General features: G+C 39.6%; 1 protein-coding gene and 1 long non-coding RNA gene across 2 annotated transcripts in view; one reads left to right on the top strand and one right to left on the bottom strand.

The window, feature by feature from the left end:
• The window catches only part of NLN (neurolysin), a 97,473-nt gene extending 80,933 nt beyond the window's left edge, over positions 1 to 16,540 (top strand). Inside the window, exons 10-13 of the mRNA XM_044267991.1 lie at positions 2,422 to 2,608; positions 2,925 to 3,053; positions 4,491 to 4,627; positions 14,272 to 16,540. Coding sequence (XP_044123926.1) covers positions 2,422 to 2,608; positions 2,925 to 3,053; positions 4,491 to 4,627; positions 14,272 to 14,406 — 588 coding nt within the window. The 3' untranslated portion in view covers positions 14,407 to 16,540. The remainder of the gene's footprint in view (positions 1 to 2,421; positions 2,609 to 2,924; positions 3,054 to 4,490; positions 4,628 to 14,271) is intronic.
• LOC122919140 lies at positions 1,035 to 7,410 on the bottom strand. The gene is made up of 2 exons (XR_006386750.1): positions 7,148 to 7,410; positions 1,035 to 1,257 (listed from the first exon to the last, which is right to left on the bottom strand). It is a non-coding gene; the product is annotated as an uncharacterized LOC122919140 (long non-coding RNA).
• Positions 16,541 to 16,854: the final 314 nt, after the last annotated feature.

Below are 16,854 nucleotides of genomic sequence, written 5' to 3'. Positions count from 1 at the left end.
TAATTTTTATTTTATTCAATTTTAGCTCATGAGTTATTCATTTGTTCATGTTTTTCTAGGTTCTGAAATACCACCACCACCGCCTCCAAACACACACACACACACACACACATTTTGTTATTTGGGGTTGGTTTGGATCCCCATATGCAAATGCTGACCAAAAAATATTCACCCAAGCAAAGTACAGAAAATGTATATTTTTGTGAAAATAATTGTAAAGTGGTGACTGATGGTGTGATTTATTTGCCTTTGTTAGCTCTATGAGTACTTATCTAAAAACTGTAATCCTTAGAAAATCATGCAGTTAGTATGTCAGAATCCGGAGTGTGGGAGAGGTGGTTACAACGGCTGACCTTGACACCCAGCCTTAGGTCTGATCCTTGAAGCATCGTCCAGTAGAGAGAGGAAGTAGGATTTCTTAGGAAGTACAACTGAAACCTCAGTTTTGCTCTTCTTATGAAGGCAAATTTGATATAAGACTTTTCTACTTTAGGTAATGCCCAGGAGGATTTAGTCACTTCGGAACATCCTAATTTAACCTTTTATGGTTTTCATTTTTCTTGTAAGTTAGAGAGGCATTGTAGTGGTTGTGGTTCAAACCGTGGTTTCTGGAGTCAGACCACCTGGTTTCAAATCCTAGTTCTCCAGTGAATCTCAGTGTGTTTCAATTTCCTTATCTCAAAACAGAGATCACAGTATGTACTTCATACAATCGTTTTGAAGTCTGAATCAGATATCCATGTAATGGGCCTAGCATAGTGCCTTGAGTGGTGAAGTCTCAATAGGTGTCGGCTGTTACGATTATTGTATCACTTTGTTTTATCTAAGTGTAGGATGTTTGTTATTTTAGAAGATTATATACCAGAAAGAGGCAAAATATTTGGTTTTCAGGAACCCTTGCCTCTTTCCTGTAAGAATTTTTTACTGGGATGTCCTCAAATGCAGGTGGCCTAATTCCAGCGCCTAGTGCATTTCATTCCCCTTGGCCCTTCAGGATTTGCAGCTCTTCATATCCAGAATCAGTGCAATCATAATAGGAAGTCAAGCAAAACATTTTTTTGCATAAAGAGGGAAAGGCAGAATGTGAAATGGCCTAGACATCTGTGCTTCTGCCCTGGGCCAAAAGCAGAATCTTTCTCTGCTGCTGATTCGGTGTCCCATCTGCTCCCTCCTCCTGGTGCTTAAGCCCTTCTTCCTTTCCCTTCCCTGCAGAGCTCCAGGGATGATGAAGTCAGGGAGGACTGCGGTGTCAAACATCTGAAGAGGGAAACAGGACAGAGGTTCAGGGAGAGACACAACGCCAGCCCCCATCCCATAAATGAACCAGTTGGTTTAGTGCTAAATCTCCTTTGCCCGTGTCAGTTTTATAGAAGTTCTGTGGATGGGGTGCAGGTTTGAAAACATCAGCTGCTCTCGTGAATTCCCCTCTTTCTAAAGATCAAGAGCTTTCCTGACTCAACAACTTGCTAAACTTCACTTAACAAAAAAAAAAAAACTTTTTGCTTTTTGTTAACTCTTAGCCCACACCCTCAGAATAAGTCCTTTATTTTTACAAGAGATGCTTTAACTTCTGAGCATCCTTTGTTTGTCCAGGAAACGATAGCTGCATTTCACTCACCCCCACTAGCCAGCTAATCCATGGCTCTGACTCCCATTGAAGTAGCTTCTTGTGTTAAGGTAGCCTCTTCTACCCTGAGAGGTCTGGCTAGACTTTCTACTGCACAGTTTTCTTAGAATCACATATCTAAAATTTAGAACACAAAACATAATACACATGTGAAGGATACCTGTCTGCAGTGTTGTCATTTAACTCTTTGATTTTGATTGAAACTTGAGTAGTTAAATAGTAGAGTGTTGAGTGCCCCAGAAAGGCATGTACTGAATAAACAAAGGGAAGCAAACAGAAAAGAGAAGTAGGGAGAAATTGTCTTAAATCTACTCATTTTTAATGGAAAAATTTTTTTTTACTCTTTTTACTTCCAAAGCTTAAGGCTAGTAGTTTCAACTCAGACTGATTTTTGTTTTCAGTTATGTTTCCTGATGATTGTTCCACGTTTGTCTATGATTCAAAAGAATGAAATACTAATTTAACATAGAGTACTCAATGGTTATTTTTCAGGTTGCTTGGCCTCTGCTTTTTGCTTTCATTTAAATTTTAAGTTATCCTAACCCTTCATTCAAAGAGGCAGTTGACTCTGATTCTGACTTGAGATTTATAGTCTTTTTGTTTTTTTTAAATATTTAAGTAATCTCTGTACCTACTGTGGGGCTCGAACTCACAACCCCCAAGATCAAGAGTCGCATGCTCTCCCGACTGAGCCAGCCAGGTGCTCACATTTTAGAGAGTCTTAATTATGATTCATCACATACATAGTTTTCATTTAGTGCTTTAAAAAAGAGATGCCTATGTTTACTTCCTAGACTGATTTTGCACGATTTAGTGGAACAAATGTGGAAACAGACTTTGTAGAGGTGCCATCACAAATGCTTGAGAACTGGGTATGGGACATGGATTCCCTCCGAAGACTGTCAAAACATTATAAAGATGGAAGCCCCATTATGGATGATCTGCTTGAAAAACTTGTTGCTTCCAGACTGGTCAACACAGGTATGACTTGCAATTTTAGAAAAGGAAAATACATTATTAGAATTGCTCGAGAGAGAATTGTTGGCCTCTTCTGTAGAACGCATCTCCCCTTTAGTAATAATGGTACACTCAGGATGCTAACCTGGGGAGGGAAGACAGCTAACTATACTGGGATTGTGTCCAAGAAAACAAAATCCATCTCCTTTTAAATGAGATACCTGCTCCTATTTTGCAGTGTGTACTGCAGCCATCAGTTTTTTACATCTTTGATCTTGGGATACTAGAACACATAGTTCTCTCTTACCCAAAACATGCTCGAACATTCTTCTGTTACTAGGCCTTCTGACCTTGCGCCAGATTGTTTTGAGCAAAGTTGATCAATCTCTGCACACGAACGCATCGCTGGATGCCGCAGGTGAATATGCCAAATACTGCTCAGAGGTTCTCGGTGTCCCGGCTACTCCAGGTATGTAAACACCAGGACCTGAGTTCATTTTTTCTGTCAGGCATAGGGTATCCTCCTACCAGCCCTGCCAGGGAAGGTAGAGTTTGTCAGGCAGCTTACCTCCTGTCCTTTGTTTCTGATTCCTCTAATCAGGCCCTGACTTTGAGATAAGCTTACTATGTCCATAGGACTGATCCGGTCCAAACGTGCCTGGAGGACAGGTGGCGCCCGCTTTGCAGCATTTTAGTGTAATAAGGCCTAAGCAATTGGCCTCCACCCCAGAGCAGAGAACGCCCTTCACATTTGGCCCCACCCATCTGGCTCCTCCCTCTCTGTGTACCAGGACTTCCCAGTGATTTCACTAATAAATTGGCAGAAGGGGCCCTTTCAGAGAGAAGCACAAAATTATGCCTTGTCTCTGCTTTTGGTTCTCAGATCAGTTAAAGCCGTGTAACTAGCACTTTCTAACCTGGCATTCGTGTGGGTGGGTAGGTACACACATGCGTGTTCACGTTTATAGTTATATACTCTAAGCCAATATGTAGTTATTCGTGTGTATGGAGTTTGGTAAGGCGACTTTTTTCCAACAATGAAGTCGCTGTTTAAATGTATCCATCACATTTATAGTGATACTGAAGGTCAGAAGACTTAACTGAGTCAGTTCAAGCTCCTCACTTCCTTTTGTGATCTGTTTATAGTAGACCGTACAAGTTTGTGCCTGAGGCCACTTTGACAAAAATCCTTTTTAAAAGTAGCCCTAGAGGTAGATTGTGTTGGTAAAACCATTTTAGCTTTTCAATTTTATATATTTTTTAGAGATTTTATTCATTTTTTTGACAGAGAGAAGCACAGAGAGAGAGAGAACACAAGCCGGGGGCAGGGTGGGAGTGGGAGAGGGAGAAGCAGGCTTCCCACCGAGCAGAGAGCCCGATGTGGGGGCTCGATCCTAGGACCCTGGGATCAGAACCTGAGCTGAAGGAAGATGCTTAATGACTGAGCCACCCAGGCGCTCCCTTTTTGGCTTTTTAAAGAAAGAGTTATTTTTCGGTAATTATGAACCTACAGTAAGTGCCATTCTGACACATTTTTAGATACGAATAGGTGTGACAAAGAGTAGGCTTACAATTAGAGTATCTGTAAGAAGCGAGTGTCTGGGGGATAAGAAAGGACTGAGTTCTGAAACAGTGAGCTATCTGGTGGGTGTGGACAAAGCTCTGAAACTATTGTTAGGCATTCCAGAGCTTAGGGCCGAAACCATCTCTGAGGTTGAGTCATCACAGCAGAGACATTTGTAAACATCTTGGCAAAGGGCAGGTAAACCCAGGGAGTACTACAGGTAAGATCCTGCTTGCCTCTTCTCCCTAGCATCTGCACTCCCCATAGGGAAACTTTAGCCAGCTGATGACCTGATTATTAACACTGGCTCTCACATTGATTGAAATGTATCTTTCTTTAAAGGCACAAATATGCCAGCCACTTTTGGACATTTGGCAGGGGGATATGATGGCCAATATTATGGATATCTTTGGAGTGAAGTATTTTCCATGGACATGTTTTACAGCTGTTTTAAAAAAGAAGGGATAATGAATCCAGAGGTATTGTATTTTCTTCTCTCCTTTTGTTAATTTTGCAATTGCTCCCTCCCCTTTAATTCCTAGTGTAAAATATTTATTACACCTGGATTTTAGAGTAAGAGATTTGGTAACAGCTTATAACTTTTAAGTCTTGCATCTTTTCATATCAAACATCATGAGGTTACAGTGCACAAGTGATTGATCCTATACATTAAAAAAAAACCTACTACATTTTCTTGCTTATTAACATTCCAATATATTGCATAATTAAAATTCAAAGCTTTGTTTATGCATTTGAGCGTTTGAGCTAGTTTTGACATGTGCCGTACAATGTTTTTGTTTTATAGGAGGTTGGGAAAGAAAGGTAAACTCCTTCCTGATAGAAACGGTCTCGTATGTTCTAATATTCTCTACACAGTTTCTTTATACATTTTCTGTGGGTGGTACCCTTTCTCTGTGGCTGGCATACCCCACCTACTATGTAGTTTGTAACCCAAATGCCTCTGAGTAATTTAAGCTGCTTCATTAACCTGAGCCGTTCCTTTCTGTGTACAGTGAACTGACTGCCAGGTGGCTACAAGCCAAACTTTCCTGAGTTACAGTCCCCCAGTCTCCACTCTTGTTGAAGACTCAGCTGTCAGATTATTTCTAGGGCTGATGCATTTTCCAGTGTGCTTTTTATTCTATTTGATTCAGAAACTAGAAGAACAAATTATCAAAATCAGGCTCCCTGTGCTTATTTTAGCCAACTGGTTGGTTCCCCCCAAATTTTCATGTTTCTGAATTGCATAGGCCCTCAACATATATACTGAAATACATTGCTGTAATTTAGACCACCCTCCCCTTCCCAGCTCCCCCAAAAAACCCACCTCCGGAGCACCTACATTCTATATACTAGCCTTTCCAATCACACCGTCTTCCATCCCACGCTACCCAGCTCTTAAGTCACTGGACACCTTCTTCCATTCCCTGGCCAACCTCTTACACTTGTCAGCCACTGACTGTTCTCATAAATATCTTGACTTCTGCATGACCTTCTGTCAAGTGCCCAGCCCTGGATTCCTCCACCATCTCACTTAGAGATGGTGTCCTTGGGATTCAGAGATTTCCCAAGAAGATCCTGTGAGTCCAATAACATGCCCCCCTACACAGTCATCCTATCCAACCTGTCTGAATACCCAGTGTTCTCTGCTGTCCTGCCCACCTCCCTTATTGAGCTCCCCTGAGTCTCTCACTACCTCTTTGCTCTCCACGAAGAAAAGCAAGACCATCAAGACTGAGTACTTCATCTTCTTTTTCTCCTCGTTACACTTCAGTACTTCTTGCCTTCTGTCTCAGGGATGTCTGTCATACCAAACCTTACTGGCTTGCCATCTTGGAAAAAAACTGGGGTTATTGATACTGACTCTGACAGCCCTATTGCCCTATTGCTACTCAGTCGTTCTTCCTTTTATAGCCTAATTTCTCGCTGTAAGAAACAGTCTTGGCAAACCTCTTTTATCTGGTTTTTGCCTCCACCAACTGAACTGGAAAGTTACTCTCTCTCCAGAGTTACCACTGATGAATGACCCGGTTGCCAACTTTCAAGGGTCCTTAACTATCATTTTCTTTCTTCTTTGTTTGTTTGTTTCCTACTTGTTATTCCTCTCCTTGTTCACAGTCTTTAGCATAACCATCAAATCCCTTCCTTACTTCCCAGTAAGGAAGACTATCCTTAATTTCTGTGTTCCTATAGGTCTTTGCACCTTCACAAATTTGTTCATTCTCTTTCTTCCACCTTAAATGTGTGCCTTCTTGTCTATGCCTCTTAAAATTTTGCCATCCTGAAAGGCCCTACTCAAATGGCCACTCACTTATGAAATCTTCCAATCATTCCAGCCACAAATGGCCTTTCCATTTTTTGGAGAGCAGAATGGACTTGGGCATAAGAAGAGGGCTTCAACAAGTTTTTTCTTATGTCTGGAATTTTTTTTTTTTAAGATTTTATTTATTTATTTGACAGACAAAGATCAGAAGTAGGCAGAGAGGCAGGCAGAGAGAGAGGAGGAAGCAGGCTCCCTGCTGAGGAGAAAGCCCGACACAGGACTTGATCCCAGGATCCCCGGACCATGACCTGAGCCGAAGGCAGAGGCTTTAACCCACTGAGCCACCCAGGCGCCCCTGGAATTTTTAATATAACTCTTACACAGAGTGAAAAAATGCAAGTTATAAAATATTTTGTACCACAGAATATAAATTTTTATTTTAAAATATATGTTAAGAAAAAGAGTACATCAAAATGTCCATTCCTAGCTTCGTATGATAACTTGATAACTTGATTTAATATTTAAATATTAAATATTTTTCTGTGCTTTTTGTGGAGCTTTTCCTTATTTTTACAAAGAACACACATTACTGCAGAAGTCAGAAAACGATAATTAAAGAGACACAAGGTCTAGTTATATAAAAGTACGATTATGACCTGTTACTAGCTCTTACTAGTTGGTGAGGCTTCTTGGAATAAGTGCTAATACCTTTTTTCAGTTAAGCTTTCTCACTCACCTCCTCTGTGCTTCCACTCACACGGCCACATCTCCAGGACCCTCCACCTCTTCCATCTGTCAAGGTAACAGCCAAAGTGCAGATCCCAGTGGACCCCAGGGAACGTGCAAGGCCAGCAGATTCAATCCCTGCCACTATGCTTCTATGTACTTCCTCTTATTCTCAGGCTCCACAGCTTGGCAGGCAGCCAGACTACTTGTAATTTAGCCCAGGAACCTGGGCTGAACTTGGAGAAAGCAAAATTCCCAACAACTTGGAATTGTTGCCTTGTAATATTAAAAACAGTTTTCAGTTTTACTATGATTCTGGATTCAGCACTGCTGTATATTACTCATTTTATGCCATGAAGTTCACTTTAATCCCTTCCTTTCTCTTTCCTATCCAAAAGCATGTCATTTCTTGCCCCCCTGCTATCATAATAGTATTGAATCTGGCTTCAGTGACCAAGGGGAATCCCTTTTCACCCTACTCTCAAACTCTTCCCTGCCATGGCAGATACTAGAACAGATTTTTAAATAGCCGTTTTGCTCCTTACTACAGTGTACTGTTTGTCTGGTTTTGTTTGCTTTAATTTTTTTTTTTTTTTTTTTTTTTTTGGCAAATGTTTGCTTTAAAGTAATACCTGATTAACAAAATTCAAATACCCACTTATTAAAAGTTAGTATTTGAGACAGTAATCCCATTCAAGAAAAAAAAAATCAGTCATTATTATAGGTTTGTTGTGATGAAGAGAAAGAATTTTTTTAAGTTTATATGTTTATTTATTTTTAGTAATCTCTACACCCAACATGGTACTTGAACTCACAACCCCGAGATCAAGAGCTGCATGCTCCTCCAACTGAGCAGCCAGGTGCCCCGAAAGAATTTTTATATTATAAGGAAATAGTGAATTTGATCTGAAGTTGTGGGTATCAGAGCAATCACAGTGTCTCATCCAGACTTCGTTGTCTCAAGGCCCTCACCCTCCCTCGTATGATTTATGTTTTTTTCCTCATCATTGAGTTCTGCTATATTTTCTAGAATTGCAAAGTTTTCAGTAGGAAGGGCCCGGTTATTATTGCCAAAAAGCACAGTGAGTTAAAAAGACTGTTTCCCGAAGCCATTATAAAAATTCTATAATAATAAGGATAAATAATAGACTCTAGAAACTTTCAGTAAGAAACCACAACAAAAGCAAGCAAACAAATTAAAGGACATCTTGAAAGGAAGGAGAATTAGACTATCCTTATATTTCTTAATATGCATCACAATTCAGTATATATTGGTGCCACTGTAGCTACATAGGTTGACACCTTTTTTTTTTTTTTTTAATTGAAATATGGTTGACACATAATGACCTGTTAGTTTCACCTAGTAAGTATTTGAATTGTTTTGGGAAGATAGTGAGGTGGCCTTCAAGGAATCAGAGCCTACTATTCTTAGTCTCCAGACTCCAGAGAGGCTGAAGAGTAAAAGATCATGGACTGTTGACATTATTGGTCCTGGTCATTTGTATTAACAAAAGAACATCTCCGGGCCTTCTCTCTATAACCTCTTCCCATCTGGCAAAGCTCAGGGTCTGCTCTGAGAAACATTCCAGATCTTAGCAAGCCTAAATGGAAAGTGCCCTACTCACTGGGTAAACAATAGGAAGGGCCAAATATAAAGCTTTTTTTTTTTTTATTTTTTTAAGTAATCTATACACCCACAGTAAGGCTTGAACTCACAGACCCCGGTGTCAAGAGTCAGATGCTCTACCAACGGAGCCAGCCAGGCACCCCAAACCTATAGTCTTCTGAATACCAAATGTAGCACTAGCATATTTTATGCTACAATGGTTTCATTCTGTTTTGAAGGCTTCTATCAAAGTGTTAGAATTGGCTACTTACCTATAATAGCCGAAAGTTTGCTACCTCTCATTTTATTTGTGATTCTCTTTTCCTCATTATAAATAAATAGACCATCTTAACTAATTAGTTTGTTAAATAAAGTCTTTGTTTCTAGTAGAGTGTGACGAAGTGTCATTATCAGACGTATATTTTCCTTCTCCAACTGATCTCTTAAACAGCTATGGAAGGGAGCTGCTTGGGAATAACACTTTTCCAGCAAGCTCTTTGAAGATATCTTTAAGGTCACCAAATGTAGTTTCAAAATACAGCAGCTAATCACAGGGTTGAAAAAAATGGGGGCATTTTAACTAGGGCCATTTCTTTTTATAAGGCAACTTCATTGTGGGAAAATTTCCTAAGAGGTAATAGACATTGTGGATTCAAAGGCAATTATATTATTAAGCTAGAAGTATCTTTCACCTCTTTTGCATTTAGAGAAATTGCTAACCTCTGTTTTTCCGTCAATGAAGAAGAAATAAAATCGAGTGTCACTGTATTTTAACCTGTAACGCCATTAGGAAGTAGCTAGATCTTTATGTGTAGTAACATATACAGAAGCATGATGAATATGGGGTTAACTTGAAAGGAATTACCTGACAGAGAATGTGTAATATAAAGCTAAGTATTCCAGTGCCCTTTAGTTGGAATTCTAGGCCCAGTTCCTGCTATGGTGTATTGCTAAGGGCGAATATGAAATTTCCTCTCCAGCAGGTCCTTCCAAATGGGTTAATTTCTGCTTCAGCACTCCTGATACACCACCCCAAAGCTGATTTTTCTTACACTTCAGCCTTTTCTAACAGATTTAAATTCTGCCTGATTTAAGGATAAAGAAAGGAAATGGGATTGATTTCCAGCTTACTTCTAGCATATTTACAAGGCCAGACCTCCTCTAAGTCTTGAATCCCAACCAATTGGAAGCAATTTTTCTCTGTCTTCCTACAACCCTTCTCTGTATTTCTCTTTGAACCCTAAACATCTGCATTGTTAATTGTCTCTTCCTTTATCTCACCTTCTAGATCATAAGACCCTTGTAATAGGAGAGTTTTATTCATTTTTGTTTGTCCTCTGCATCAATTATGGTAGTTCCCCGCATCTGCCTCCCCTTACCCCAGTCCAGGTCTTACTACTGTCCAGCCTGCTTTTTTCCCCCCACTAATCTCCGTCCCCATAAATAAAGATCTGTCTGTCTGCCCTCACAAATTGAAATTTTGCTTAAGGTTTCCAGAAGGCCTCTTCTAACGAAGCACAAATTCCTACCCACTGTTCTCATTGCCGTCTCCTGACTACCAGCACCAGTCTTTGACTATCTTCTTTTTTCTTTATTGTTGTCCAAGGTATTCTTTTTCCACCCACGATCTCCCCACCTTCTTAGAAAACAATGGGTGTGCTGTTGGGAAGGAGTTCACAGATGGGCTGTGGAAGGAAAGGTTTCGAAGTCCACTTTTAAAGCTGCCCAGTGAGCCTGCTGGATGCCTGATTGTCATAAGCTGTGCTCAGGTGGATGCTCTCTGCCCTGCTGCGGTTACCTGGAGTAGGAAGGAGACAACTCTGGCTCTGCTCCCCAGAGTCAGTAGGAGGGAGGAAGGAGGGAGGGCCGGAAGGCAGTGGAAGTTTGCACATGCTGCCTCACTGAGGCCTGAGATAGCAGGAGACCCACGCTGTTGGCCATTTACATATTCTTATTACTGATAGGTGATGGCATCCTTCTTTCCCACCATTATATTGTTCTTAAAGCATTACCTCAAGGGGTGCCTGGGTGGCTCTTAGTTGAGCATCCAACTCTTGATTTCAGCTCGTGTCATGATCTTCGGGTCATGGGATCGACCTCAGGTTGGGCTCTATGCTCAGTGGGGAGTCTGCTTCTCTCCTTCTCCTCTTCCCTTAACCCCCACCCAACTCATGCTCACTCTCTCTCTAAAATGAATAAATCTTTAAAAATTAATAAGTAAAATACTACCTCAAATAAATGGTACATATTTTTAGATAAAATGAGTGCCTTGTCTCTCCTACTTAATATTCCTACTGAATTAGGGAGTCTTTTTTTATTAATAATGGAGGTCAAGTTTCTTGTGCTTTTTTTTTTTTTTTTTTTTTTTTTTAGTTTTATTAGGAGACAGAACTAACTTTAAGGAGATGCTAAATCAGGAATGCACCTATGTCCCTGCTCTGTATATCAGACACTGAACATAGGGGTGAAAATGAGAGAAGGGCTGGATGAACACTGAGGGATACTGAGTACCCCTGGATGCCATGTGTTACATTGGGGAGTGGGCAGTGAACTGAAATCATCTCTAATTCCCCATCAGCTAAGTGAAGGAGGCCTATTTCTACTTGACAGGTGAGGAAACCAAGGCCCATGGTCACAGAGCTGCGGGTGAAGCCAAGATTTGAATTTGGCCCTGACTCCCAAACTCCTGACCTTGCTTTAGAAAAACATCACTGTTAGGATTTGCACAGTTGGCAATAGATACACTCTAATCTTCCAGGATTAAAACCTCACAGGTGACTAATGTGACTTCCCTTCATAGAACAGTTAATAGGAGCTCTTACTATGTGTAGATCGTCCTGAGGGATTTTTTTACCACATGAAAAATCTTCATGGTTGTCTTAGACTTCTCTCTCTGGTTCCTCTCAGTTCAAGTTTCTTTATTATGTAAACAAAATAGAACAACTTAGGCAAAGACTCCATTGACCTATAGCATATGTCTCCCAGACAGTTTTTTCTTTCACCCAGAAAACTGGTACCTTCCAAAAACACGAAAATTGACTTAACTTTTCTTTCTTTGTTGTTGTTGGGGGTTTTTGTTTGTTTTAAAGAAAAGCAAGATCCTGTTACCAAAATGACTCTTAAACTGTTCTCCAAACTTCATTGCGAAGGAAATGAAACTATTAAAAGGCCATTGGCCTGTAATTCAGGAAATTGAATCACCTTGTTTGGAGTCATAAGCCTCTCAGGACCGGAGCTGTGCTGAGCCAAGCACTGTGCCTGAGACAGAACAGTGCCCTGCTCTGAGGCGGCCAGACTGTTGGGCGGAGCCCTGAGCCTCCTTCTCCCAGTGCGGGCGGGCTCCTCAACAGCCTGCTTTTCTTTGCTCCCTAAAGCCACAGTCCTCTGTACAAATGAGACTGTTTTGTGAGATATCAGCATTGTGGGTGATTTATTTTTTACCTTAACCTAGATTTTCACTGACGTTTCTATAATATTTGCGAGATAAAATATGTCTTTTAATAAGTAAAAGTGTCTCAGATCTTGAGCATTAAGAATTTCTGCAGGTTAATACTAATTAGGGAGTTTGGATGATGGGTACATGGGGTTCATGAACCTGCTGTCTCTGCTCTTATTATATATTTACATTTTTTTCCATTAAAAAGGATTAAGATATTTTTGTAATTCTGCAGATGAATTTAATTCACATTTTCTAAGTTCTTCCTCTGTTGCTAGCAGTCTTTCTTCCCCAGCCTGCCCAGTCCCCCTGCTGACTGAACACTGTAGGCAAATGTAACCACATTGGGCAATGAAAGAAAAGGAAGGGAGGGAGACTGTTTGGGCTCAACAGCCCTGAGCTGTTGCTATTTAGAATAATAACATCTATGGTGGGAGTAGCCGTCACTCACATTTTAGGTACTCAATTGCTGTTGTCACAGTCAGGAATTGCTACAGACCGAGTAAGAAACTACACGTCATTTTTTCCCCCCAAAGATCATTAAACCAGGGTTTTCAGCAGTGCAAATACCTGTGATCACAGGCCCTACCCTTTTTAAGAAAATGTATGCAAAGCTTGTAAATAAAGCAACAAGATTACTGCATGCCTTTTCAATGCCAGACTAGAATATTTCCCAACCATCCCTTTTAAGATTCATTGTGTGTTCCAGGCCCTCCACCTGTCCGCTGTGGTAGCCCCCTGTGGCTATCAAGCACCTGAAATATGGCTAGTGCCACTGAAGAATTGGGTGTAAAAGTAAAAAACACACTGGGTTTTGATGACTTACAACAAAAAAGTTAAATCTCAGTAATTTATATATTGATATATGTTGAAACAATGTAGATATACTGGTTGAAATATTTTATTAAAATTCATTTTATAGGGTTTTGTTGTTATTTGTTTTACTTTTTTTTAAAAAAGCAGAGAATCTGCTTGAGTCTCTCTCTTTCTTTCCCTCTCCCCTGCTCCCTGCTTGCTCACATACTCTCTCTCTCCCTCTAATCTTTTTTTTTTTTAACTTTTTTTAAAAGATTTTATTTATTTGACAGAGAAAGAGATCACAAGTAGGCAGAGAGGGGGAAGCAGGCTCCCTGCTGAGCAGAGAGCCCAATGCAGGGCTCAGGGCTCAATCCCAGGACCCTGAGATCATAACCTAAGCCGAAGGCAGAGGCTTAACCCACTGAGCCACTCAGGAGCCCTCCCTCCAAAATAATCTTAAAAAATAATAATAATAATCTATTAGTCATATTGAACAAATGATATAATGATATGAAATTATTTGAAATAATTTCAAAGTGTTACTCTGTGGTGTATTTATTTTACACGTATATTTAGAATTGGGCTTCACTGAATTACCTTGCTCTCCTTTCCCAAAAGGGTGATGAAAAGGAAGTGAAAATATTGAATAATACTGATTCTGAATTACAGTCGTCTTCGTTCACTCTATTTGCCCATATATTTATGTAAATAAAGGCAGAGTAACTGTCATGTTTTTTAAAATTCCAGACCTCCTCCCCAAAGAAAACTTTACAAAGGTCCTTGTTCCTAGCTCTGAGCCCACAGAAGTATCTTACCCTACACCATGGGACATGTGCTGTTGTCCTACTGCTGTTCATCAAGATGAGGGGTTTTCTGTAAGCCCCTCTTGAAAACATTTTGGCAGGCGTGGTGCCCCTGTTTCCAGGTACACAGACCCCCTGTTTGAACACTCGCTCTGCTAACCCTTTTGAAATCGCATTAGAGATGGGCTAACATAGGAATCTGTTATACATTCCATTTGGCTATTTTTTTGTTCATCTGTTTGCTCTCTGTTGAGACTCTAAGGAGACAAGACAGTAATAAAGAGGAATGTAGAAGACCAGAGTTTGTAAGCTTCTGATCTCATAGCTACCAAACCAAGGAAGTACGACCGAAATGTAGTCTAGGCAGAAGAGAACATCCAGACAAAGTAAAGCCCTTTTTTCTTCACCCTTACCGCTTTCTCTTTTGCATCTAGGGATTTGGGAAAGTGCTTTAACAATGAATTATTAGGCATGATGTTTTATTTTATTAGGTTGGAATGAAATACAGAAACCTAATCCTGAAACCTGGGGGATCTCTGGACGGCATGGACATGCTCCAGAATTTCTTGAAACGTGAGCCAAACCAGAAAGCGTTCCTAATGAGTAGAGGCCTGCATTCTCCTTAAACTGGGGATGTTTGGTAGCAGTCCATGTCTGGAAGAGAAGTTGACATCGCCATGTGTTACTGGCCTGGAAACTGAAGGGAGTTCTGCAAATGAAAATTTAGATTTCTATTGACTGCCTTTTGTTTTTCGCTTTGAAAAATTTTGCAGATGTAAATGAAACTATAAATACCATGACCTAAGGAAACACCCATTAGAAAATAACTGTACTATAAAGTTTCATAAAAATGGATTTGATTTCTTTTTATAAAAGTTTCATATGAATGTAATTTGACTTTTTAATATTGTAACCTAGATAATATAATGTAAGAGGGCTAAAAATTTTTAAATTGAATCATATACATTATATAATTTGATCCTTCTTATAGCTTAAAGTTTTGTACTTGGGATTTCTGGACTGATAAATGATTCATCACATTCCTCTGGTAAATATTTTCTTGGAGCCCTGCATCACCTTTGACCTTCTGACTCACGGTAAAATGTGACCTCTTTGCCCACATACCTCACAGCCAGGGGAATATGCCTCAGTAATGCATTTATCTTTGTATTTCAAGCCTTATGTTCTCCACCTTTCTGCCATACGTAAATTATGTTCTGCCATTGGGAGCTATCTTTTCTAAAGTCCTATCAGGAAGTACCAAAAAAAGTATGAGTTTTAACTGAGCTATCCTAATGTATACTGTTTTGCAATATTTGTATTTGTGTTAGAGGATTTTCTATCTTGTATTAGAGGTTCATTTCCACCTCAGCATATGAGATTGTCAGTCTTTCGGCATATTTGCCAATTTGGGCACTTAAAGCAAGTCCAAGGATATGTTTCTCTTCTCGTGTTCCAATAAGTGGTAGGGACTTTGCCTCCTTTACTGCCATCTCATCCACAGTGACAGATAAACATGTCACAAATGGCCATGTAGTGAAGAGAGCTCAAGGTGGTGTGGCACAGAAAGAGCTCAGAAACTGCAGAAGAGGAGTGGGTTCTAGACAGAAGTGTTTGTGGATGGCTGCTCCAAAGTGTTAACGTGTTCTTAAACTCAGCCACAGGGAAGAGGCTCTTCCGAGCCTGTCTTGTCTGGTGATTTTTATTTTAAGTGAACCTTTGGATCTCTTTTTAACTTTCTTTTTTATGAGTCTAAATTCTACTTCTATAGCAGACCAGTGAACTCACAGTACTTACTTTTCCCTAGGAGTCTACTCAATAAGGAAACCAAAACAGGATAATAAAAAAATTTTTTTGATTAAAAAATCCAACTTTGAACGTACTCTGATAGGTCTTCCAGTTCTTTTCCACTGTGTAGCTGAGGTATTTTGCTGGTGAAGTACAATTAGACAAATGACTTTGTGCGAAATAAAAACATACATACATATATTAATTATGCTGCATAATAAAAATATAGACAGTGGGAAAAGTTAAGAGCTGTAACAACACATAAAAAAATTCTAAGATTATTATTGCCAAGCACATGAGTTAAACATGCACATGAAATCCTACTGTCCGTCTGAGATAATCACATGGCCCTTCTCTCCCCCAAAGTAGTTTCTTTAACCTGTGGTACTTTTCTCATATCTTCTGTTTTTCCCCCAGACTGTTCTGTTTTCCAGTTTCAGACAAAAACTCTCTTCAGCTTTTTCTATTGTCTTTCTGTGTATCTCCTTAACAATAACTTTATCATTTTAAATCTTAACCTATTTCACATGGAAAAACTAATACTTGGTGTGAAAAAGGCTGCACACAATAAAGTTGGATTATTATCTATGACAGTGAGCTCCCATTTCTTTCATACTTTAATGTTAAAACTGAAATGCATAAGAAAACAAAAGTGCTATGATGTTCTTTTTATTTAAAATCCACATCTGATATTTAAAATCTTCCAAAGCGTTGCAGTAATTTCAAATACTTACTCTTTAGCATAATTCAAAACTAAGCATAATTCAAAAATTTTATTTTTTTGAAGTCTTTGAATATGGCCATCTTTCTTTCTTTCTTTCTTTCTTTCTTTTTTTTTTTTTTCCAGATCAGAGCATAGAGTGTTGGGTAAGGCATTCTGAACGGCAGATAAACTATACAAAGTGTTATTGGCCAACTCACACATCGGATTTGTAAACTGAGCAACGTATAATAAAGTCTCTCTTAATTGTTGATCCAGGAGATTTAGGTTTGTTTTGGGTTATTACAGAGAAGAGAAAGAAAAAGCATGCTATTAAGCTACCTAACATAGACTTCTTTCCCTTTAGTAGGAACACTGCATGTTACCTAGATGAATAGGAAAAATTATCTTGGAGAGTTATCACCTGAGCTATTTACGTGAAAATCTTGCTTTTCTATAGCTGATAGGATGATAGGTAAATATCTGTAGCTCTGTGGAATTGGCAAACTGCATTGTGGAAAGAGCCAAAACAGAGAACAATTTTGAAAAATCTTACTTTTCTACAGCGGATGGGATAATAGGTAAA

This window comes from Neovison vison, chromosome 1 (genome assembly GCF_020171115.1).
Source record: "Neovison vison isolate M4711 chromosome 1, ASM_NN_V1, whole genome shotgun sequence".
Taxonomy (NCBI): domain Eukaryota; kingdom Metazoa; phylum Chordata; class Mammalia; order Carnivora; family Mustelidae; genus Neogale; species Neogale vison.
The sequence above is the reverse complement of the archived record's forward strand: the minus strand, read 5'-3'. Positions and strand labels throughout refer to the sequence as shown.